General features: G+C 57.1%; 1 protein-coding gene and 1 gene segment (V, D, J or C); one reads left to right on the top strand and one right to left on the bottom strand.

The window, feature by feature from the left end:
• Positions 1 to 7,464: 7,464 nt before the first annotated feature.
• LOC147412275 (uncharacterized) lies at positions 7,465 to 8,833 on the bottom strand. The gene is made up of 3 exons (XM_086481532.1): positions 8,680 to 8,833; positions 8,222 to 8,574; positions 7,465 to 7,692 (listed from the first exon to the last, which is right to left on the bottom strand). The coding sequence occupies exons 1-3, from the start codon at positions 8,831 to 8,833 to the stop codon at positions 7,465 to 7,467; spliced, it is 735 nt and encodes a 244-aa protein (XP_086337658.1).
• Positions 8,834 to 16,572: 7,739 nt separating this feature from the next.
• Positions 16,573 to 23,621, top strand: part of LOC147412274 (Ig mu chain C region-like) — a 48,382-nt gene continuing 41,333 nt past the window's right edge. Inside the window, 2 exon segments of the C gene segment in view lie at positions 16,573 to 16,624; positions 16,733 to 17,038. Of these exon segments, the coding sequence occupies positions 16,573 to 16,624; positions 16,733 to 17,038 (358 nt within the window).

Below are 23,621 nucleotides of genomic sequence, written 5' to 3'. Positions count from 1 at the left end.
GATAGGTGCAGGAGTCTGGGCTGGGGACGGGGCTGTGGGCTGGGTGCGAGGGTTTGGGGAAGATTCTGGGTGCCCGTTGCACTGGGAACTCCCTGGGGAGGGGCTGGAGGGGCAGGCAGAGCCCTTGCAGGGGATGTGCAGGGCAGGGATTTTGGGGAAAAATCCGAGGATTTGGGTGGATAAAAGATTTGTTCTTGGTGCAAGCTTTTGGAACGATGCTCATATGCTGGGCCAGGCTGCAGGGATGCTGGGGCAGGGTGCCAGCACCATCATAACCAGCAGCAAGTTTGGCGCAGTAGTAGGTGGCCGAGTCGTCGGCCCTGAGGCTGTTCATCTGCAGCGTGACCGTGCTCTGGGCGTTGTCCCTGGAGAGGGTGAAGCGCCCCTTGACCGACGGCGCGTAGTAAGTGCTACCATAGCTGTCAATAACTGCAACGATCTCGAGCCCCTTCCCGGGCGCCTGTCGCACCCAGTACATGGCGAAGCTGCTGAAGGTGAAGCCGGAGCCCTTGCAGAGGAGGGTCAGGGACCCCCCAGGGGTCTGGCGACCCCCTCCGGACTCAACCAGCTGCTCGGCCGCCCGCAGCCCTGCGGAGGGAGGAAGGACACGGTTGAGTTGCCCCGTCCCGCCAGCGCCCGTCCCCCCCAAATCCGCACCCGGGGAAGGGGGGGGCTCAGCGGGGCTGGGTCCTACCTGGGAGGGCTGCGAGGAGGAGGAGGAAGGCGGAGGGGGCTGATGCGGGACGTGGCCTGCTGGGGGACAACCAAACCAGACCCCTTGCCCAGAGCCCACAGCCTTCACCCCCAGCCTGGGATGTTTGCACCCCAACCCTGAGCCCCAGCCCCCCCTGCGCACTGGCCCCACACCCCAGCACCTTCCTGAAACCCCAGCTCCCAGGCCCTGACCCTTTGCCCCTCACCCAGACATCCCTGTGCTCTTCCCCAAAGTCCAACTCTCTCCCTAAAACCTGCCCTGAGCCCAGACCATCGCACCCAGACTGATCCCCTGCCCAGAACCCAGGCCCTTGCCCTAATCCTGGACCCTTTCCTCCCAGCCTAGCCGCCTCCCTGTGCCAACCCCCCCCAGATCCCCCAGACCTGCTCCCTGTGGCTGGGGCCAGCCTGGAGCAGGACCTGCAGGCGCTGGGGTGTCTCCCCTTCTGTCCCCTGCCCCGGGCTACGGGCGGCCGTGCAGCTGGTCGAGTCCGGAGGGGGCCTCCAGACCCCCGGGGGGTCCCTGACCCTCCTCTGCAAGGGCTCCGGCTTCACCTTCAGCAGCTTCAGCATGGAGTGGGTGCAACAGGCGCCCGGGAAGGGGCTCGAGCGGGTTGCAGCTATTAGCAGCGGTGGTAGCGCATACTACGCGCCGTCGGTCAAGGGACGCTTCACCCTCTCCAGGGACAACGCCCAGAGCACGGTCACGCTGCAGATGAACAGCCTCAGGCCCGACGACTCGGCCACCTACTACTGCGCGTAAGTTTCTGACAGTAATTCTGGTTATGATGGTCCTGGTGATGGCACCGAAGCGATGTCGGGGCAGGAGAACCCCCGGCGAGCGTGTCCCTGCAAGAGGCAGGGATGCCCGGCAGCCCCCAGCCCTCTGTGCCACCCTGGGACGGCTGAATCCCCACACCCCTCCATCTGTGTCCCCACAAAGGATCCCATCTGGGGGCAGGGCCCCGGGCTGGGGGCAGGGCTCTGAGATCAGGGCAGAACCCACCTGGATCTCAGGAGTGACAGGGGGTGCCAAGATGTCTTGGTTTGAAAGACAGGTGTCTGGGGAGGAAGGCAGGAGCCTCCCTTGAAATGGAAAGTGCAACCCCCTTCCCTCCAAATTATTACAATTTTGAAATTAACGGGCGTTCAGGCAAAGATATGGGGAATAGGAATAACAGTTCTTTACTAATATATATATATATATATATAACACAAGGCAGGGAAAACCAAACAACCCACTGGTTTACTCTGACAGAGTCAGGAATACAACCTGACACCCTGTTAGGGTGGCAGTAGCAGTCCGATAAGATGCTGGCTGCAGTCCTCCTGAAGTGATGGGTGTAGTTCTGTGGAAGCAGCGATCAGGTAAAAGGGTCTGGTCTTCCTCCGAAGGTCCAGTGGTAGGTAGGTAGCTCTTGTCTTCTGAAACTCCAGTCAGGGGGAAAAGCTCCTCTGGGAATCCAGTGGAAGAAGGCTGCTAGGGTGTTGGAGATCTCCGTTTTTATTGGCATGGACTGCTTGGCTCCTTCCCCCCGGGCGGAGCATCTCACCACGGGATGGGGAGTCGTGAGGCAGTTCCTTGATGGGCCATGAACAGGAGATAGCCCAGGAGCGAGTTATCCATGGGTCAGGCGATAAGGCATTGTTGTGCCCATTGACAGGAGATAGTCCAGAGGGGGGAGGCAGGGAGCACCGCCCCACCTGGTCTCAACCGCTCCCCAAGATGGTCATAGAATACTTTTTTTTTCCTTTTGGCACATTTGACACTGTAACCGAGGACACTGCCTGAGGAGACGGCTCGTGCCCAAGAGGCACCACCGTACAATGAGTTATCAGAAGATGAAAGGCGTTACGCTTTGCTTACGGACGGATCCTGTGGTGTGGTAGGAAACCGTGGGAGGTGGAAAGCTGCTGTGTGGAATCCCGCAGGACAAGGCGTTGAGGCTGCTGAAGGAGAAGGCGAGTCAAGTCAGTTTGCAGCAGTAAAAGCTATCCAACTAGCCCTGGAGACTGCGGAGAGAGAAAAGTGGCCAGTACTCTATCTCTGTACGGATTCCGGGATGGTGGCTAATGCCCTGTGGGGTTGGCTACAGCAGTGGAGGAAGACTAATTGGCAGCGCAGGGGTAAACCCGCCTGGGCCGCTGCACGGTGGCAGGACATTGCTGCCCGGGTAGAAAACATGGCTCTAAAGGCACGTCATGTAGATGCTCACCTGCCCAAAAGCCGTGCCACAGAAGAACATCAAACCACTGAGCAGGTAGACAAGGCTGCCGAAACGGACGTCGCTCAGGTGGACCTGGACTGGGAGCGTGAGGGTGAGCTGTTTGTAGCTCGCTGGGCCCATGGAACATCCGGACATCTAGGAAGAGATGCAACGTCCAGATGGGCTCGTGATCGAGGGCTGGACCTGACCGTGGAGGCCCTTGCGCAGGTCACTCAGGAATGCGAACCGTGTGCTGCCATCAAGGGAGCCACGCGAGGAAAATCTCCCTGGAACAGAGGGCGGTGGCTGGGTTTTGGCTATGGTGAGGCCTGGCAAATTGACTGTATTGGACCACTGCCACGAACACAGCAAGGCAAGCGCTGCACCCTCACCATGCTGGAAGCAACTACCGCTTGGCTGGAAACATACCCTGTAAACCGTGCCGCTGCCCGAAACACCACCTGAGGCCTCGAAAGGCAAATTTTGTGGCGACATGGCGCCCCAGAAAGAAGTGAATCCGACGATGGGACACGTTTCCCAAATAACCTGATAAACAGCTGGGCGAAGAAACACGGCGTTGAGTGGGTGTATCACATCCCCCGCCACCCACAAGCTTCTGGAAAGATTGAACGATAGAATGGACTGTTAAAGACGGTGTGGAAAGCATTGGGCCGCGGGGCAGGGAAGCACTGGGACGTCAATTTTTCAGAAGCCACTTGGCGAGTAAACAGCAGAGGATCTGCTAACCGTCCTGGTTCTGCCCAAACAAAACCTCTGCGTCCTGTGGGAGGAGATACAGTCCCCGTAGCGCATACAAGAAAGCGGCTGGGAAAGGCGGTGTGGGTCGCTCCTCCCGTGGGAAAAGGCAACCCCGTTCGTGGGATTGTCTTTGCTCAGGGCCCTGGGTGTCCTTGGTGGGGAATGCGGAAGGATGGGGAGACCCGATGTGTGCCCCAAGGAGACTTAACCTCTGCCGAGAAGTAATGTGTCTGTTGCAGGAAAGGAATGTAGCAGGAGTGAGCTGGAGCGACGAAGAGAGAGGTTGGCAAGGAACCAGACGAGTGCAGCGATGACCAAAAGCAAGCCGGCGCTGGTGCCCAACGGTCGAACACACTGCTGCTCCTGTCCTGAGCGCTCATCTTGAGAGGTGGGACACAAGCTGTAGACCTGGGGAAAAAAGACTGTCTGTCTGCTGAAGGACAAGGGACGGTCGTTACTGAGGATGTTAAATCTCTGTGTTGGGGCTAAAGGCGGTTTAAGTAGGTAGCATCAGCGGTGAGTGTTGGTAAGAAGGATGTGCATTAGATGCTGTGGTACCCGAGCATGACACAAGTGGTATGGAATAAGGGGTGGGTATTGTAACGGGTCTGCCTGAGGTGCAGCCCTCACCGTGCTGTGCAGTGGCAGCTGGATAACGCACCAGTGTGTTGACTGCTTGTCCTGGTTTGGGCTAAATCAGAACTGATTCTGGTTTAGGGCTTTAACTTTTCACTCAGGTCTCCTCTAACTGACGGCACTTTCTGAAACAGCGGCTCGTTTTTCCAGACAGCGACTGCTCCCAGCAGTGCCAACCCCCGGTGTTTACAGTCCGTACCACGGCATGGGATGCAGAGAGGCCCTGGCTTATCCTGGTTCTTATGGCGACCGAGGTCACTGCTGAATCTTGTACCCCGTGTTGGGGTGCCGGGAGGGAAAAGGGTCGCCCCTACAGGGAGGAGCGAACCAGACAGGTGACCCAAACCTGACCCACAGAGTGTTCCACCCCATAGCTGTCAGGGTCAGTGTAAAGCTGAGGGATCACGAGGGTCAATCTCTCTTCTTCGATGGCCGACATCTGAGGAGGACTCTGGCTGTTCTTCTATCGTCGATCCCGACCCGTGCATCCCTGAATCCAGGGCCTGAGTCCAGCTCCTGCATCCCGTCCCTGCCTGCTGCCCAGTCCAGCCTGGGACTGCCCCAGTGCCAGCCCTGCGGTGTGGTGGGGACGTGTCGTCATCAGGGTGGGGGCAGTTGGGTTCGGTGTTGGTTTGGTATCTGTTTGTATCTATTTGTACCTCTTGTATGTATTTCATTATTTCCTTATTCTTCTTATTATCTTTTCTTTTATTGTTATTGTTCCATTAAAGCTGTTTCAGTTTTCTTTTCCAAACCGTAAAGTCTCTCTCCCTCGTTCTCTCTCCTTTTCCCTTTTGGGAGGGGAGAGGGGTTCGTAGAGAGCGTCTGTCATTCGTTAGTGGCCGGCCCAGCCTCAGCCCGCGCCAACAGATGGTGGGATGTCGGGACGGAGATGGAGGGGTGTGGGAATGGAGGCAACCCAGGGTGGCACAGAGCCTGGGGGCTGCTGGGTGTCACTGCCTCCAGTGGGGATACTCTCGCCGGGGGCTCTCCTGCCCCAACTCCGGGTCGGTGCCACCACCACCACCAGCATAACCAGGGCTGGGGGCAGGGCTCTGAGATCAGGGCAGGGGTCTGGGATTGGTGCAGGAGTCTGGGCTGGGGACGGGGCTGTGGGCTGGGTGAGGGTTTGGGGAAGGTCCTGGGTGCCCGTTGCACTGGGAACTCCCCGGGGAGGGGCTGGAGGGGCAGGCAGAGCCCTTGCAGGGGATGTGCAGGACAGGGATTTGGGGTAAAATACGAGAATTTGGGCTGGATACAGGGTTTTTGTTTAGCAGAAGTTTTAGGGAAGACGCTGAGATGCTGGGGCAGGCTGCAGGGATGCTGGGGCAGGGTGCCAGCACCACCAGCACCACCATAAGCACGTTTCACGCAGTAGTAGGTGGCCGAGTCGTCGGCCCTGAGGCTGTTCATCTGCAGCGTGACCGTGCTCTGGGCGTTGTCCCTGGAGATGGTGAAGCGTCCCTTGACCGACGGCGCGTAGTAAGTGCTACCATAGCTGTCAATAGCTGTAACGACCTTGAGCCCCTTCCCGGGCGCCTGTCGCACCCACTCCATGTCGGTGCTGCTGAAGGTGAAGCCGGAGGCCTTGCAGAGGAGGGTCAGGGACCCCCCGGGGGTCTGGAGGCCCCCTCCGGACTCGACCAGCTGCTCGGCCGCCCGCAGCCCTGCGGAGGGAGGAAGGACACGGTTGAGTCGCCCCGTCCCCCCGTCGTCGCTGTGGTTTCCTGCTGGGGGTTCCCTCTGCCAAGGGGGGGTCACCTTGGTCGGGGCGGTGGGCACAGCCCAGGGGGGTGGGTGCAGGGGCTGGGGCTCCCTCTAGAGTGTCGAGCTCGGGGTGTGGGACTGTAACGGGTGTGCGTGGCAAGGTTTTGGGAGCGGGGGGGTTACAGGGGTGGCTTCTGTACGAAGCTGCTCGAGGTTTCCCTATGTCAGATACAGCCAATGCCAGCCGGCTTTAAGACGGACCCACCGCTGGCCAAGGCCGAGCCAAGCAGCGACGGAGATTTTCGCCTCCGGGATAACGTGTCTAAAAAGGGAAAAAGTTGTTGGGCAGCAGGAATGGCAGCGAGTGAGAGGAGTGAGAGTGTGGGAGAGAAACAGCCCTGCAGGCACCCAGGGCGGCGCAGAAGGAGGGGCAGGGGGTGCTGCAGGCGCCGGAGCAGCGATTCCCCTGTGGCCGGTGGGGAAGACCGCGGGGAGGCAGGCTGTCCCCCCGCAGCCCGTGGGCGGGGGAGCAGAGTCCTGCCTGCCCCCCGTGGAGGACTCACAAACCGGAGTAGGGGGATGCCTGAAGGAGGCTGTGACCCCGTGGGAAGCCTGCACCGGAGCAGGCTGCTCCTGGCAGGACCTATGGCCCATGGCGGGAGAGAGCAGCCCCCGCTGGAGCAGGTTTGCTGCTGGGGACCCCGTGAGGGGGCTCACGCTGGAGCCGGCGGTTCCTGAAGGACGGCACCCCATGGAGGAGACCCACACTGGAGCAGTTCCTGGAGAATTGCAGCCCCTGGGAAGGACTCCCGCTGGAGAAGTCACGGAGGACTTTCTCCCGTGAGGGGGACCCCACATTGGAGCAGGGGAAGCGTGTGAGGAGCCTCCCCCTGAGGAGGAAGGGGCGGCAGAAAACAACAGAGCGATGAACTGACCCCAACCCCCATTCCCTGTTTTCCACCTGTGCCGCTGCGGGGGAGGAGGGAGGAAAAACGGGATCAAAGTTAAGCCCGGGAAAGAAAGGAGGGGTGCAGGGAAGGTGTTTTAAGATTTGGTTTTATTTCTCATTACTCCTCTCTCAGTTAATTGGTAATAAATCACATTTCCTTTCCGTTGAGTCTGTTTTGCCCGTGACGGTAAATGCCGAGTGATCTCCCTGTCCTGATCTCAACCCCACAAGCCCGTTGGTGGTTTTTTTCCTGTCCCCTGCCCAGTTGAGGAGGGGGAGCGATGGAGTGGCTTTGGTGGGCCCCTGGCCTTTTACCCAGGGTCAGCCCACCACACTGTCGCACCCCGAACACGCCGAAGCTGCCGGAGGTGAAGCCGGAGCCCTTGGAGAGGAGGGTCAGGGACAGGGATTGGGCTTCAGGCCAGGGTCTGTGCTGGACACAGGGATTTGGGGCCAGGACAGGACATTTTGTCCCCGTGAGGGGCTCTGGGGTCACGGGGCCGGGTGCTGGGCTGTGGGGACACAGCGCAGGGACATGCAGGGCTCGGGGCAGGGCTCGGGGCTCAGGGCAGGCGTTTCGGGTGGGTGCCAGGCGTAGGGGACACAGCGCCTCCGCGAGTGAGCGTGATGCTGGGGCGTGAGCTCCAGGCTGGGTCCAGAGGGTCCCGGCTGGGTGCTGGGCTCTAGGCTTGGAGCAGGTAACCCCGGCCCGGGGCAGGGCTGTGGGGTGGGATGGACGGGACAGGCCGGGTGCGGGGGACTGGGAGGATGGTGGGAATTCGGGCAGCAGCGCAGGGACGTTTGGGCTTGGGGCCAGGGTCTGGGGTCGGTGAAGTGTCTGACCATGGTGCAACGGTCCAGGCTCCGGGCAGGGCTCTGGGCTGCGGCCAGGGGGCTCGGGAAGGTGCTGAGATGCTGGGAGAGGCTGCAGGGGGGCTGGGGCCCGGGGAGGGCACCTCTGTAAGCACCAGCACGTTGGGCAGGAGTAGGCGGCAGCGCCGGTGGGCCGGGTTCGGGGCAGGGGTTTCGGGAGATGCCGGGAGTTGGGGGAAGACCTCAGGGATGTCTCGGTGTGGGGTGAAGGGTCTGGGCTGGGGGCTGGGGTTTCAGGGAGGTGTTGGGGTGTGGGGATGGAGATGGAGGGGTGTGGGGATGGAGCCGTCCCAGGGTGGCACCGAGGGCTGGCGGCTGCCGGACATCGCTGCCTCCTGCGGGGACACGCTCGATGGGAGTTTTCGTGCCTCAGCACCGGGTCAGTGCCACCACCAGCAGCATCACCATAACCACCAGTATAAGCACTTTTCGCGCAGTAGTAGGTGGCCGAGTCGTCGGCCCTGAGGCTGTTCATCTGCAGCGTGACCGTGCTCTGGGCGTTGTCCCTGGAGAGGGTGAAGCGCCCCTTGACCGACGACGCGTAGAATGTGGTACCATCGCCCCAAATACCTGCGACGAACTCAAGCCCCTTCCCGGGCGCCTGTCGCACCCATCCCATGCTGGTGCTGCTGAAGGTGAAGCCGGAGCCCTTGCAGAGGAGGGTCAGGGACCCCCCGGGGGTCTGGCGGCCCCCTCCGGACTCGACCAGCTGCACGGCCGCCCGCAGCCCTGCGGAGGGAGGAAGGACACGGTTGAGTCGCCCCGTCCCGCCAGCGCCCGTCCCCCCCAAATCCGCACCCGGGGAAGGGGGGGCTCAGCGGTGCTGGGTCCTACCTGGGAGGGCTGTGAGGAGGAGGAGGAAGGTGGAGGGAGTGAGATGGGGGATGTGCCCAGCAGGATGCGGGGCAAATCCCCAGCTCTTGACCCAAATTTGTGCCCTGACCCTCCTCTGCAAGGGCTCCGGCTTCACCTTCAGCAGCACCAGCATGAACTGGGTGCGACAGGCGCCCGGGAAGGGGCTCGAGTTCGTCGCACTTATTAGCAGCAGTGGTAGCGCATACTACGCACCGTCGGTCAAGGGACGCTTCACCCTCTCCGGTGACAATGCCCAGAGCACGGTCACGCTGCAGATGAACAGCCTCAGGGCCGACGACTCGGGCACCTACTACTGCGCCAAAGCTGCTGCTGCTGCTGGTGGCCCCGACCCCAGCTCCGTGCCCCAACACCCCTGCGCTGTGTCCCCACACCTTCCCAAAACTACTGCACCCAGACAAGATCCTTGACCCGAGCCTCTACCGTTTGCCTCCATCTGCAAGTGTTTGCCCCAAATCTCAGCTGTTCACCTTGAGCCTCAACTATTGGCCTCAAACCTCAACTCCTTTTGACACAACTGTCAAGCGTTTGCCCAGATCTCCACTCTTTGCCCTAAAATTTTGCTGTTTTAGCCACAGAACTTGACCGTTTGCCCCAAACCTCGAGTCTTTCTCTCAAATCTCAGCTGTTTCTCTTGAGCATCAACCATTCGCCCCAGGTCTGAAATACTTTTGCTTCAAACTTCAACAGTTTGCACCCAAATCTCAACCCTTTGTCCAAAATCTCAACTGCTTTCCCCCAACCTCAAATGCTTTTGCCCCAAGCGTAAATCATTTGCCCCAAGCTCTACAGGTTTTGCCCCAAAAGATTGGCTGTTTCCCCCAAATCTCAACTTTTCCCCAAGCACTGACGTTTGCCCGAATTCTCAATGACTTTTGCCCCAATCTCAACTGTTTGCCTCAAAACACAACTTTTGTCTCAAACCTCGACCGCTTTTGCCTCAAAACACTGCCCCACCGCCCTGCAGGGTGTCTCACCATCCCGCCAGCTTCCCAAAACCCTCACACCCAGCCCACAGCCCCGTCCCCTGCCCAGACTCCTGCACCGATCCCAGACCCCTGCCCTGATCTCAGACCCCTCCCCCAGCCCGGGCCCTGCCCCCAGGTGGGATCCTTTGTGGGATCTGACCACGGCACCACGGTCCAGGCTCGGTGCAGGGCTCTGGGCTTGAGGGAAGGGGTCGGGGCTGGGCGCGAGGCTGTGGGAAGGTGCAGAACTGCTGGGATCTTGGGAATGTGCTTGGACTTGGGGAGGAAGGACAGGAACGTCTGGGCTGGGGACAGGGGTCGGGGCTGGGCACGAGGGTTTTGGGAAGGTGCTGGGGTGCTGGGACACGCTGCGGGGCGGTGGGGGCATGGTGCTGGGCTGCGGGCTCGGGGCAGGCAGATGGGGCGTCTGCAGCCGTCCAGGGCGGCACCGAGGGCTGGGGGCTGCCGGGCAGCGCTGCCTCCTGCGGGGACGTGCTCGCTGGTGGATTTCCTGCCCTGACACCGGGTCGGTGCCACCATCAGCAGCACCATAACCATCACCATCAGCTTCTTTGGCGCAGTAGTAGGTGGCCGAGTCGTCGGCCCTGAGGCTGTTCATCTGCAGCGTGACCGTGCTCTGGGCGTTGTCCCTGGAGAGGGTGAAGCGCCCCTCGACAGACGGCGCGTAGTATTTGTAACCACCACTGCTGTCAATACGTGCGACCCACTCGAGCCCCTTCCCGGGCGCCTGTCGCACCCAGTCAATGGTGAAGCCCCCAAAGGCGAAGCCGGAGCCCTTGCAGAGGAGGGTCAGGGACCCCCCGGGGGTCTGGAGGCCCCCTCCGGACTCGACCAGCTGCTCGGCCGCCCGCAGCCCTGCGGAGGGAGGAAGGACACGGTTGAGTCGCCCCGTCCCGCCAGCGCCCGTCCCCCCCAAATCCGCACCCGGGGAAGGGGGGGCTCAGCGGGGCTGGGTCCTACCTGGGAGGGCTGCGAGGAGGAGGAGGAAGGCAGAGGGGGGCTGATGCGGGACGTGGCCTGCTGCGGGACAACCAAACCCGGACCCCTTGCCCAAAGCCCACAGCCCTCTCCCCCAGCCTGGGCTGTTTGCACCCCAACCCTGAGCCCCAGCCCCCCCGGCGCACTGGCCCCACACCCCAGCACCTTCCCGAAACCCCAGCTCCCAGGCCCTGACCCTTTGCCCCTCACCCAGACATCCCTGTGCTCTTCCCCAAAGTCTAACTCGCTCCCTAAAACCTGCCCTGAGCCCAGACCATCGCACCCAGACTGATCCCCTGCCCAGAACCCCGGCCCTTGCCCTAATCCTGGACCCTTTCCTCCCAGCCCAGCCGCCTCCCTGTGCCAACCCCCCCCAGATCCCCCAGACCTGCTCCCCGTGGCTGGGGCCAGCCTGGAGCAGGACCTGCAGGCGCTGGGGGGTCTCCCCTTCTGTCCCCTGCCCCGAGCTGCGGGCGGCCGTGCAGCTGGTCGAGTCCGGAGGGGGCCTCCAGACCCCCGGGGGGTCCCTGACCCTCCTCTGCAAGGCCTCCGGCTTCGACTTCGGCAGCTACGGCATGTTCTGGGTGCGACAGGCCCCTGGGAAGGGGCTCGACTGGGTCGCGGGTATTCACTGGGCTGGTGGTATCACATTCTACACGCCATCGGTCAAGGGACGCTTCACCATCTCCAGGGACAACGCCCAGAGCACGGTCACGCTGCAGATGAACAGCCTCAGGGCCGACGACTCGGCCACCTACTACTGCGCCAAAGAAGATGATGATGATGGTTATTATGGTGCTGGTGGTGGGGCCGAGGCTGTGTCGGGGCAGGAAAACCACCAGCGAACGTGTCCCCGCAAGAGGCAGCGATGCCCGGCAGCCCCCAGGCCTTGGTGCCACCCTGGGACGGCTCCATCCCCGCACCCCAAAGTCTGCGTCCCCACCCCTCGCAATCTCCGTCCCCTCAAAGGATCCCTCATGGGGGCAGGGCCCCGGGCTGGGGGCAGGGCTCTGAGATCAGGGCAGGGGTCTGGGATTGGTGCAGGAGTCTGGGCTGGGGACGGGGCTGTGGGCTGGGTGAGGGTTTGGGGAAGGTCCTGGGTGCCCGTTGCACTGGGAACTCCCTGGGGAGGGACTGGAGGGGCAGGCAGAGCCCTTGCAGGGGATGTGCAGGGCAGGGATTTTGGGGTAAAATCCGAGAATTTGGGCTGGATACAGGGTTTTTGTTTAGCGGAAGTTTTAGGGAAGACGCTGAGATGCTGGGGCAGGCTGCAGGGATGCTGGGGCAGGGTGCCAGCACCACCAGCACCACCATAAGCACTTTTCACGCAGTAGTAGGTGGCCGAGTCGTCGGCCCTGAGGCTGTTCATCTGCAGCGTGACCGTGCTCTGGGCGTTGTCCTTAGAGATGGTGAAGCGTCCCTTGACCGACGGCGCGTAGTTTGTGGTACTGCCATCGCTGTAAATACCCGCGACCCACTCGAGCCCCTTCCCAGGCGCCTGTCGCGCCCACTCCATGCCGAAGCTGCTGAAGGTGAAGCCGGAGCCCTTGCAGAGGAGGGTCAGGGACCCCCCGGGGGTCTGGAGGCCCCCTCCGGACTCGACCAGCTGCACGGCCGCCCGCAGCCCTGCGGAGGGAGGAAGGACACGGTTGAGTCGCCCCGTCCCGCCAGCGCCCGTCCCCCCCAAATCCGCACCTGGGGAAGGGGGGGCTCAGCGGGGCTGGGTCCTAATTGGGAGGGCTGCGAGGAGGAGGAGGAAGGTGGAGGGAGGGAGATGGGGGATGTGGCCTGCTGGGCGCTGGGCAAATCCCCAGCTCTTGACCGAAATCTGTGCCCTGACCCTCCTCTGCAAGGGCTCCGGCTTCACCTTCAGCAGCACCAGCATGAACTGGGTGCGACAGGCGCCCGGGAAGGGGCTCGAGTGGGTCGCGAGTATTGACAGCGATGGTGACACATACTACGCGCCGTCGGTCCAGGGACGCTTCACCCTCTCCAGGGACAACGCCCAGAGCACGGTCACACTGCAGATGAACAGCCTCAGGGCCGACGACTCGGCCACCTACTACTGCGCCAAAGCTGATGATGGTTACGGTGGTGCTGGCACCGTGGTCCAACATCTCAGCTTCTCCCTGCGATCCTTACACATGACCCAGCTCTTGCAGCCTGGACCCTGTACCAAGCACCAAAGCCTTTATCCAGCCCAAATCCTCAGCTTCGGTCCCAGATCCTTGCCCTATGACTCCCCTGCAAGGGCTCCACATTCCCCTCCATCCCCTCCGGGGTGTTCCCAGTGCAACGGGCACCCAGGGCCTTTCCCAAACCCTCGCACCCAGCCCACACCCTGTGCCCAGCCCAAACGTTCCTGTCCTGTGTCGCCAAATCTCAGCATTTTCCCTCGAATTCCTTCATCCTCCCCAAAAGCCTTGCTCTGAACCCAGTCAGCGCTGCCCTGCATCCGAAAATCCCAGGATTTTCTCAAAATCCCACTATCTTCCCCGAAATCCTTTCTCTGAGCCCAAACGTCCCTGCCCTGCACCCTCGAATCCCGCCATTTTCCCAAAATTCCATTCTCTTCCCAAATTCCTTGCTCTGAGTAAGAGCTTTGCTGCCCTGTACGGCTAAACCCCACTATTTCCCCCAAAATCCTCGCCCCAAGCATCAGCAACCCTGTACTCCAAAATCCCAGCATTTTTCCAAAATCCCATTATTATCTCCCAAAGTGTTTCCCCCAAGCATCTGCATCCCTGCACACTGAAATTCCGCCATTTTCCCCAAATCCCACCATTTTCCCCAAATCCTTCCCCAAGCATCAGCATCCCTGCACTCCAAAATCCAAGCTTTCTTCCAAAATCCCATTATCTTCCTGAAAATCCTTCCCCCAAATATCAGCATCCCTGCCCCTTAAAACCCCACCAATTTCCCCAAATCCCATTATTTTCCTCCAAATCCGCGCTCCAAGCCCAGATGTCCCTGGCCCTGCGCCCCAAAACCCCCAGATTTTCCCCCAAATCCCACCATTTCCCCCCAGATCCTCGCTCCAGATCACAGCGGTGGGGGGAGGGCAGGCAGCAACCGAAACGCTCATTTCTCGGCTTCCTGCCCCAAAACAATGGCGATGACGTCAGTGATGAGGGCACTGCAGAGCTCACCAGTGGCCCAGATCAGCCCTGCATGGGCAGGGAGGGCAATTAAATAATTAAGCCTGAAGAAGTAATTAGTGCTGGGAATGTAATAATTGAGCAGGGCGCTGCAGGGCTTGCCATTGAACTAATTTGCATAATTAATTGACCAGGGAGATGCAGAGCTTGCAATTAAATTGAGTGATTAATTAATCAAGGTATTGCAGGGTTTGCGATTAAATTAATCAGAGTAATTAATTGAGCGGAGTGCTGCAGAGCTTGCAATTAAATTGATCAGTGTAAATAATTAATCAGGGTGGTGCAGAGCTTGCAATTAAATTAATTAGTGTAAATAAACGATGAGGGTGCTGCAGAGCTTGCAATTAATCAACGTAATTATGAGGGCGCTGCAGAGCTTGCAATTAAATAAATCAGCGTATCTAATTGATAAGGGTGCCGCAGTGCTTGTGGTTAAAGTAATTACTGTAATTAATTGATGAGAGCGCTGCAGAGATTGCGATTAAATTAATCAGTGTAAATAAATGATCAGGTTGTCACAGAGCTTGCAATTAAATTAATCATTGCAATTACATTAATCAGCGTAAAGAAATGATGAGGGCGCTGCGGAGTTTGGGATTAAATTAATCAACATCATTAATTAATCAGGGTGCTGCAGAGCTTGCAGTTAAACTAATCGGTGTAAATAAATGATGAGGGCGCTGCTGAACTTGCAATTAAATAATCAGCGTAATTAATTGAGCAGGGTGCTGCAGAGCTTGCAGTTAACTTAATTAGTATAAATAAATGATGAGGACGCTGTAGAGTTTGGGATTAAATTAATCGGTGTAATTAATTTACAAGTGTGATGCAGAGCTTGCAATTAAATTCGTCGCTGTGATTAATTGATTGGGGCACTGCAGAGCTTGCTGTTAAATTAATTGCTGTAATTAATTGATGAGGGCGCTGCAGAGCTTGCTATTAAACTAATCAGTGCAAATAAATGATGAGGGCGCTACAGAGTTTGGATTAAATTCATCGGAGTAATTAATTAATCAGGGTGCTGCAGAGGTTGCAAATAAATTAATTAGTGTAAACAAATAATAAGGGTATTGTAGAGCTTGCGATTAAATTAATTAGTGTGAATAAATGACCAGGACACTGCAGGGATTGCAATTAAATTAATAAATGTAAATAAATTATCAGCTTGCAATTAAATAATTCAGTATGAAAGAGATAGGAGGGCTTGCTGCAGGGATTGCAATTGAATTAATTAGAGTAATTAATTAACCAGGGTGCTGCAGAGTTTGGGATTAAATTAATTAGAGTAATTAATCAATCAGGGCACTACAGAGATTGCAATTAATTAATTCAGTGTAAATAAATGATAAGGGTACTGCAGAGTTTGGGATTAAATTAGAGTAATTAATCAATCAGAGCGCTGCAGAGATTGCAATTAATTAATTCAGTGTAAATAAATGATAAGGGTGCTGCAGAGTTTGGGATTAAATTAATTAGAGTAATTAATCAATCAGAGCGCTGCAGAGATTGCAATTAATTAATTCCATGTAAATAAATGATAAGGGTGCTGCAGAGTTTGGGATTAAATTAATTAGTGTAAATAAATGATAAGGGTGCTGCGGAGTTTGGGATTAAATTAATTAGAGTAATTAATCAATCAGGGCGCTACAGAGATTGCAATTAATTAATTCAGTGTAAATAAATGATAAGGGTGCTGCAGAGTTTGGGATTAAATTAATTAGAGTAGTTAGTCAATCAGAGCGCTGCAGAGATTGCAATTAATTAATTCAGTGTAAATAAATGATAAATGTGCTGCGGAGTTTGGGATTAAATTAATTAGAGTAATTAGTCAATCAGAGCGCTGCAGAGATTGCAATTAATTCAGTGTAAATAAATGATAAGGGTGCTGCAGAGTTTGGGATTAAATTAATCAGAGTAATTAATCAATCATAGCTCTGCAGAGATTGCAAATAATTAATTCAGTGTAAATAAATGATAAGGATGCTGCAGAGTTTGGGATTAAATTAATTAGAGTATTTAATCAGGGCACTGCAGAGTTTGGGATTAAATTAATTAAAGAAATGATTTTTTTACTAATAAATTAAGGAATTCAGTGGAAATCAACCATAAAGGCTCCCAGCAGAGATTTCAATTAGTTAATTGAGCGTCAGTAAACAACAAGGGCTGCAGAGATCTCAATTAATTCGTTCGCCCCGAAAACAACACGCACCGCGGAGCTCGCCATTCAATTAATCGCCGTAAATAAGCGGCAAAGGGCCGGCTGCTGAGCTGGCCGTTAATTCCCCGCGCACCTGCGATTAATTCCCTAGAGACCCCCCCCCCAATTAATTAATTGGCTCGCCACCTGCCACTAATTCCCTAGAGACACCCCCCCAATTAATTAATTGGCTCGCCACCTGCCACTAATTCCCCAGAGACACCCCCCCCCCCAATTAATTAATTGGCTCGCCACCCTCCATTAATTCCCCCGAGACCCCCGCGATTGAACTCCGGGCCGTAAACAAGCCCAGCCGAGCTTGCAGTTAAACCACGGGTCCCGCCACCCAAGCCCCGCCCCCTCCCGGCAGAGATTTCCAATGAAAACACGGGGCGGGGCAGCGGGGGCTCGGGACCCCCACGCGCCGCCCCCCTCCCATGCAAATCCTCGACGCTCGGCGCCTTTAAAACCCCCCGGTCCCACCATGGTGGCACATCCCCGGTCACCCCCACCCTCCTCTTCCTCCTCCACCATGGGTGTCCGCTTGGCCTCCGCCTTCCTCCTCCTCCTCGCGGCCCTCCCAGGTAGGTCGCAGCCCCTCCGAGCCCCCTAGCGGGAGCGGATTTGGGCGGGGGGACGACCGGGCGCTGGCGGGACGGGGCGACTCAACCGTGTCCTTCCTCCCTCCGCAGGGCTGCGGGCGGCCGAGCAGCTGGTCGAGTCCGGAGGGGGCCTCCAGACCCCCGGGGGGTCCCTGACCCTCCTCTGCAAGGGCTCCGGCTTCACCTTCAGCAGCTTCGCCATGGAGTGGGCGCGACAGGCGCCCGGGAAGGGGCTCGAGTTCGTCGCAGCTATTACCAGCGGTGGTAGCGCATACTACGCGTCGTCGGTCAAGGGACGCTTCACCCTCTCCAGGGACAACGCCCAGAGCACGGTCACGCTGCAGATGAACAGCCTCAGGGCCGACGACTCGGCCACCTACTACTGCGCCAAAGCTGCTCACGGTGACGCCGACCCGGCGCGGGGCCCGGCAAAAAGCCACCCGCCCCCCCCCCCCCCCCCGCCATGACGTCGACGCCCGGGCGGTCGCGCCTGGCCGATCGCCGCGCTTGAGCGGCCACCGACGGGGCGCCTGGGGTTTGGTCGGCCACCGGAGCCTTTGCCCGGCGCGCGAGAGCTGTGGCGGGGAGGCCGGGGCCTTTGCGCAGCCCCTCAAGCCCCCTTGCACGGGGGGATGGGACCCTTTGCACGGAGTGCAGACCCTTTGTACGGAGCCCAAGCCCCCTTGCACAAAGGATGAGACCCTTTGCACGGAGCCCGGACCCTTTCACAAAGACCAAGCCCCCTTGCACAGGGGATAAAAGCCTTTGTACGGAGCCCAAGCCCCCTTGCACCAAGTCTGCACCTTTTCACAGAGACCAAGCCCCCTTGCACGGAGGATAAAAGCCTTTGCACGGAGCCTGTACCCTTTGCACGGAGGATGGACCCTTTGCATGAAGCCCAGACCCTTCCACAGAGACCAAGGCCCCTTGCACGGGGGATAAAAGCCTTTGTACGGAGCCTGGACCCTTTGCACGGAGACCAAGCCCCCTTGCACGGAGGATAAAAGCCTTTGCACGGAGCCCAAGCCCCCTTCCACGGAGGATGGGACCCTTTGCACGGAGTGCAGACCCTTTGCAAGGAGCCCAAGCAACCTTGCACGGGGGATAAAAGCCTTTGCACGGAGCCTGGACCCTTTGCACGGAGACCAAGCCCCCTTGCACGGAGGATAAAAGCCTTTGCACGGAGCCTGTACTCTTTGCACGGAGGATGGACCCTTTGCATGAAGCCCAGACCCTTCCACAGAGACCAAGGCCCCTTGCACGGGGGATAAAAGCCTTTGCACGGAGCCTGGACCCTTTGCACGGAGGATGGACCCTTTGCATGAAGCCCAGACCCTTCCACAGAGACCAAGGCCCCTTGCACGGGGGATAAAAGCCTTTGCACGGAGCCTGGACCCTTTGCACGGAGGATGGACCCTTTGCATGAAGCCCAGACCCTTCCACAGAGACCAAGGCCCCTTGCACGGGGGATAAAAGCCTTTGCACGGAGCATAGACCTTTTGCACGGCACCCAAGCCCCCTTGCACAGAGGATAAAACCTTTTGCGTGGAGTCCAGACATTTGCATGGAGCCCAAGCCCCCTTGCACGGGGGATAAAAGCCTTTGCACGGAGCCCAGACCCTTTGCAGGGCACGCAAGCCCCCTTGCACGGAGGATGACACCCCTTGCATGGAGACGAGACCCTTTGAACAGTGTACAAGCCCCCTTGCACAAAGGATGAGACCCCTTGCACGGAGCCCAGACCCTTTGCATGGTGCACAAGAGGCTTTCAAGGAGCCCAGACCCTTTGCACAACACACAAGCCCCCTTGCGCAGAGCTCAGACCCTTCGCACGGTGCACAAGCCCCCTTGCACAGAGGTTGAGACCCCTTGCACGGAGCCCAGACCCTTTGCAGGTCACACGAGCCCCCTTGCACGGAGCCCAGACTCTGCATGGTGCACAAGCCCCCTGGCACAGAGGTTGAGGCCCCTTGCACGGAGCCCAGACTCTCTGCATGGTGCACAAGCCCCCTGGCACAGAGGTTGAGGCCCCTTGCACGGAGCCCAGTTCCTTTGCATGGTGCACAAGAGGCTTTCAAGGAGCCCAGACCCTTTGCACGACACACAAGCCTCCTTGCACGGAGGTTGAGACCCCTTGCACAGGGCCCAGCCCCTTTGCAGGTCACCTAAGCACCCTTGCACGGAGCCCAGACCCTTTGCACGGTGCACAAGCCCCCTTACACAGAGCTTGAGACCCCTTGCACGGGGCCCCGACCCTTTGCAGGTCACACAAGCCCCCTTGCACAAAGGATGAGGCCACCTTGCACAATGGATGAGACCCCTTGCACAGATCTCAGACCCTTTGCATGGTGCACAAGAGACTTTCAAGGAGCCCAGACCCTTTGCATGACACACAAGCCCCCTTGCACAAAGGATGAGACCCCTTGCACGGAGCCCAGATCCTTTCCATGGTGCACAAGAGGCTTTCAAGGAGCCCAGACCCTTTGCACGACACACAAGCCTCCTTGCACAGAGCTCAGACCCTTCGCACGGTGCACAAGCCCCCTTGCACAGAGCTTGAGACCCCTTGCACGGAGCCCAGACCCTTTGCAGGTCACACGAGCCCCCTTGCACGGAGCCCAGACTCTCTGCATGGTGCACAAGCCCCCTGGCACAGAGGTTGAGGCCCCTTGCACGGAGCCCAGATCCTTTGCATGGTGCACAAGAGCCTTTCAGGGAGCCCAGACCCTTTGCACGACACACAAGCCTCCTTGCACGGAGGTTGAGACCCCTTGCACAGGGCCCAGCCCCTTTGCAGGTCACCTAAGCACCCTTGCACGGAGCCCAGACCCTTTGCACGGTGCACAAGCCCCCTTGCACAGAGCTTGAGACCCCTTGCACGGGGCCCCGACCCTTTGCATCATGCACAAGCCCCCTTGCACAGAGGTTGAGACCCCTTGCACGGAGCCCAGACCCTTTGCAGGTCACACGAGCCCCCTTGCACGGAGCCCAGACTCTCTGCATGGTGCACAAGCCCCCTGGCACAGAGATTGAGGCCCCTTGCACGGAGCCCAGACCCTTTGCAGGTCACACAAGCCCCCTTGCACGGAGCCCAGACCCTTTACACACGGCCCAGACCCTCTGCAGGGCACCCAAGCCCCCTTGCACGGAGTCTGACCCCTTGCACAGGGCTCAGGCCCTTTGCACGGGGCACTAGTGTCTTTGCAGAGAGCCTGAGTGCCCTTGAGACGTCACCAAAACACCCTTTGTGGTGCCCACACCCTTGCACAGAGCCTGACTGTCCGTGCACTGTGCCCCAAAAATCCCTGACGGACCTTCCCCAGGGCCTGTTTGGCCAGTTTTGACCCAAATATGGAGATGCTTTTGCCATTTATGGCCATTCTCGACCAAAATCTACACACACTTTGACTCTTCTGGCCACTTTTAACCCAAATCTGGCGATGCTTTGGCTCTTTGGGCCAGTTTTGACCCAAATCTGGCCTTGCTTTGGCTTTTTGGGCATTCTCAACCAAAATCTTCTCTTGCTTTGGCTCTTCAGGCTGGTTTTGACCCAAATCTGGCCTTGCTTTGGCCCTTCTGGTCATTCTCAACCAAAATCTTCTCTTGCTTTGGCTATTCTGGACAGTTTTGACCCAAATCTGGGGATGCTATGGGTCAAAACAGCACCCATCTTCGGGCCAGTTTCAACCCAAATCTGGCCGTGCTTTGTTTCTTCTGGTCATTCTCAACCAAAATCTTCTCTTGCTTTGGCTCTTCAGGCCAGTTTTGACCCAAATCAGGCTTTTGTTTGGCTCTTTGGGCTGTTCTTGATCGAAATTGGGGCTGGCTTTGGCTCTTCTGCACAGTTTTGACCCAAATCAAGCATTTGTTTGGCTCTTCTGGCCATTCTTGACCGAATTCTTCTCTTGCTTTGGCTCTTCTGGCCAGTTTCAACCCAAACCTGACCATGCTTTGGATCTTCTGGCCATTCTTGACCGAATTCTTCTCTTGCTTTGAATCTTCTGGCCAGTTTCAACCCAAACCTGACCATGCTTTGGATCTTCTGGCCATTCTTGACCAAATTCTTCTCTTGCTTTGAATCTTCTGGCCAGTTTCAACCCAAACCTGACCATGCTTTGAATCTTCTGGCCATTCTTGACCAAATTCTTCTCTTGCTTTGGCTCTTCTGGACAGTTTTGACTAAAACCTGACCATGCTTTGGATCTTCTGGCCATTCTTGACCAAATTCTTCTCTTGCTTTGGCTCTTCTGGACAGTTTTGACTAAAACCTGACCATGCTTTGGATCTTCTGGCCATTCTTGATCAAAATCTTCTCTTGCTTTAGCTCTTCAGGCCAGTTGGACCCAACTCTGGACACACTTTGCCTCTACAGGCCAGGTTTCACCCAAATCGTGGCACGCTTTGGCTCTTTGGGCTCTTCTTGACACAAATCTTGGCATAATTTTTCCTTTATAACCATTTATTCCATGAATTCAAGAGTATTTTTACCCTCGTCATCGCTGTGTTTTCAGTGACAGGAGGGAGGAGCTGGGGCTGTGGGCGCTGGGGCGTGCGGCCCCGCAGAGGAGGGGGCTGCGCTGGGGGTTTTTGTGCCCCTCTGTGTCACCGTGGGTGCTGCTACTGATCGGATTGTTGCTCACAGTGCTGCAGTCGGTGACAAAACCAGCGCCAGGGCCTGAGCTCGGCTCCTGCCTGGGGGAAGGGAATTTCTGAGGAAACCACCCCCCGCTTGTGCCCCCTTCCCCTTCCTGCCCACAGCCACAGCAACCCTGGGCTGGTTTTGCTTCTAAATACCAGTCGTGTGTGTGTGTCCCCCTCCAGCTACGGGCGTCTTATGCCCTAATGGCCAGATTTGTTTTAAATATGAAACCATTTTCACCTTTTAATATAATTTTTCCTTAAAATGAGGATGCCTTTCCTTTGAGGACCAGTTTTGCCCTAAATCTGGGCTTGTTTTACCCTTTCTTGTCCTTTGTTTTCAGCAAATCTGGGCATGTTTTACCCTATTTTCTCATTTTTGCTCCAAATCTGGCCGTGCTTTGGCTCTTCCAGCCACTGTTGACCCAAAGCTGGGCCCGGTTTGGTTCTTGGGGCCAGTTTTGACCCTAATCTGGGCAGAGTTTTCCTCTCCTTGACAGTTTTGGTCTAAATTGGGGCATGCTTTGACCATTCATGAAATGCTCAACCCGAATCTTCATACACTTTGCTCTTCTGGCCATTTGTCACCCAAATCTGGGCATGCTTTGGCACTTCTGGCCGTTCTCGACCCAAATCGGGGCGCTCTTTGGCTCTTTGAGCCATATTTGACCCAAAGCTGAGCATTCTTTGGCTCTTCGGCCCTTTCTTGACCCAAATCTGGGATTTTTTTTGGCTCTTGTGGGCCATTCTCAGTAACATCTGGGCATGCGTTGACTCTTGGGACCCTTCTCAACCTAAATCTGGATTCCCTTTGGCTCTTCAGGCCAGATTTGACACAAATCCGGGCACGCTTTGCCTCTTCTGGCTACTTTTGACCCAAATCAGGACATGCTGTGGCTCTTTGGACCGATCGAAGCCCAAACCTGGGCACAGTTTGGCTCTTCTGGCCAGTTTCAACGCACATCTGGGCACAATTTGGCTCTTTTTCGGCCATTCTTATTCCCAATCTGTGCCCAGGTTGATACTTCAGGTGATTCTTGACCCACATCTGGGCACCCTTTGGCTCTTGTGGCCATTCTCGATCAAAATCATGTCTTGATTTGGCTCTTCGGGCCAGTTTTGACCCAAATCTTGACACGTTTTGCCTCTTTTCTGACTGCTTTTCACACAAATCTGGGCTCACTTGGGCTCTACTGGCCAGTTTTCACCGAAATCTTGGTACGGTTTAGCTCTTTAGGCTCTTCTGGACACACATCTCGCCATGCTTTTCCCTTTATATCCATTTATTCCATGAATTCAAGAGTATTTTTGCCCTCGTCTTCGCTGTGTTTTCAGCGGCGGGAGGGAGGAGCTGGGGCTGTGGGCGCTGGGGCGTGCGGCCCCGCAGAGGAGGGGGCTGTGCTGGGGGATTTTGTGCCCCTCTGTGTCACCGTGGGTGCTGGCAGTTATGCTTATTGGGGTGCTCCTCACGGTGGTGCAGGCGGTGACAAAAACGGTGGCGGGGGCTGAGCTCGGCTCCCGCCCGGGGGGGCCTTTCCCAGGGGACCCCCCCCCGCTTGTGCCCCCTTCCTCTTCCTGCCCAAGCCCACAGCAACCCTGGGCTGGTTTTGCTTCTAAATACCAGTTTCCCCCCCAGCTACGGGTGTCTTATGCCCTTTGTGGCCAGATCTGTTCCAAATATCAAACCATTTTTGCCTTTTAATATCACTTTTCCTTAGAATGGCAATGCAAGTCCTTTGAGGACCAGTTTTGACCTAAATCTGGGTGTGCTTTACCCTTTCTTGTCCTTTCTTTTCACCAAATCTAGGCATGTTTTATCCTCTTTTGTCATTTTTGCTCCAAATCTGGCCGTGTTTTGGATCTTCCAGCCAGTGCTGACCCAAAGCTGGGCCCGGTTTGGCTCTTGGGGCCAGTTTTGACCCTAATCTGGGAAGAGTTTTCCTCTCCTTGACAGTTTTGGTCTAAACTGGGGCATGCTTTGACAAATCACAAAATGCTCAACCCAAATTGAGGCACGCTTTAGCCCTTCTGGCCTTTTTTGACCCAAAGCTAAGCATTCTTTGGCTCTTCATCTTTTTCTTGAGCCAAATCTGGGATTTTTTTGGCCCTTTGGGATATTCCCGATCAAATCTGGGCATGCGTTGGCTCTTGGGGCCCTTCTCAACCCAAATCAGGACATGCTGTGGTTCTTTGGACCGATCGAAGCCCAAACCTGGGCACAGTTTGGCTCTTCTGGCCAGTTTCGACGCACATCAGGGCACAATTTGGCTCTTTGGGCCATTCTTATTCCCAATCTGGGCACACGTTGATACTTCAGGTGATTCTCGACCCCCATCTGGGC

The sequence above is a fragment of the Leptosomus discolor genome, unplaced genomic scaffold (assembly GCF_034619465.1).
Source record: "Leptosomus discolor isolate bLepDis1 unplaced genomic scaffold, bLepDis1.hap2 HAP2_SCAFFOLD_138, whole genome shotgun sequence".
In the NCBI taxonomy this organism is placed as follows: Eukaryota; Metazoa; Chordata; class Aves; order Leptosomiformes; family Leptosomidae; genus Leptosomus; species Leptosomus discolor.
This window is presented reverse-complemented; position numbering and strand designations above follow the sequence as displayed.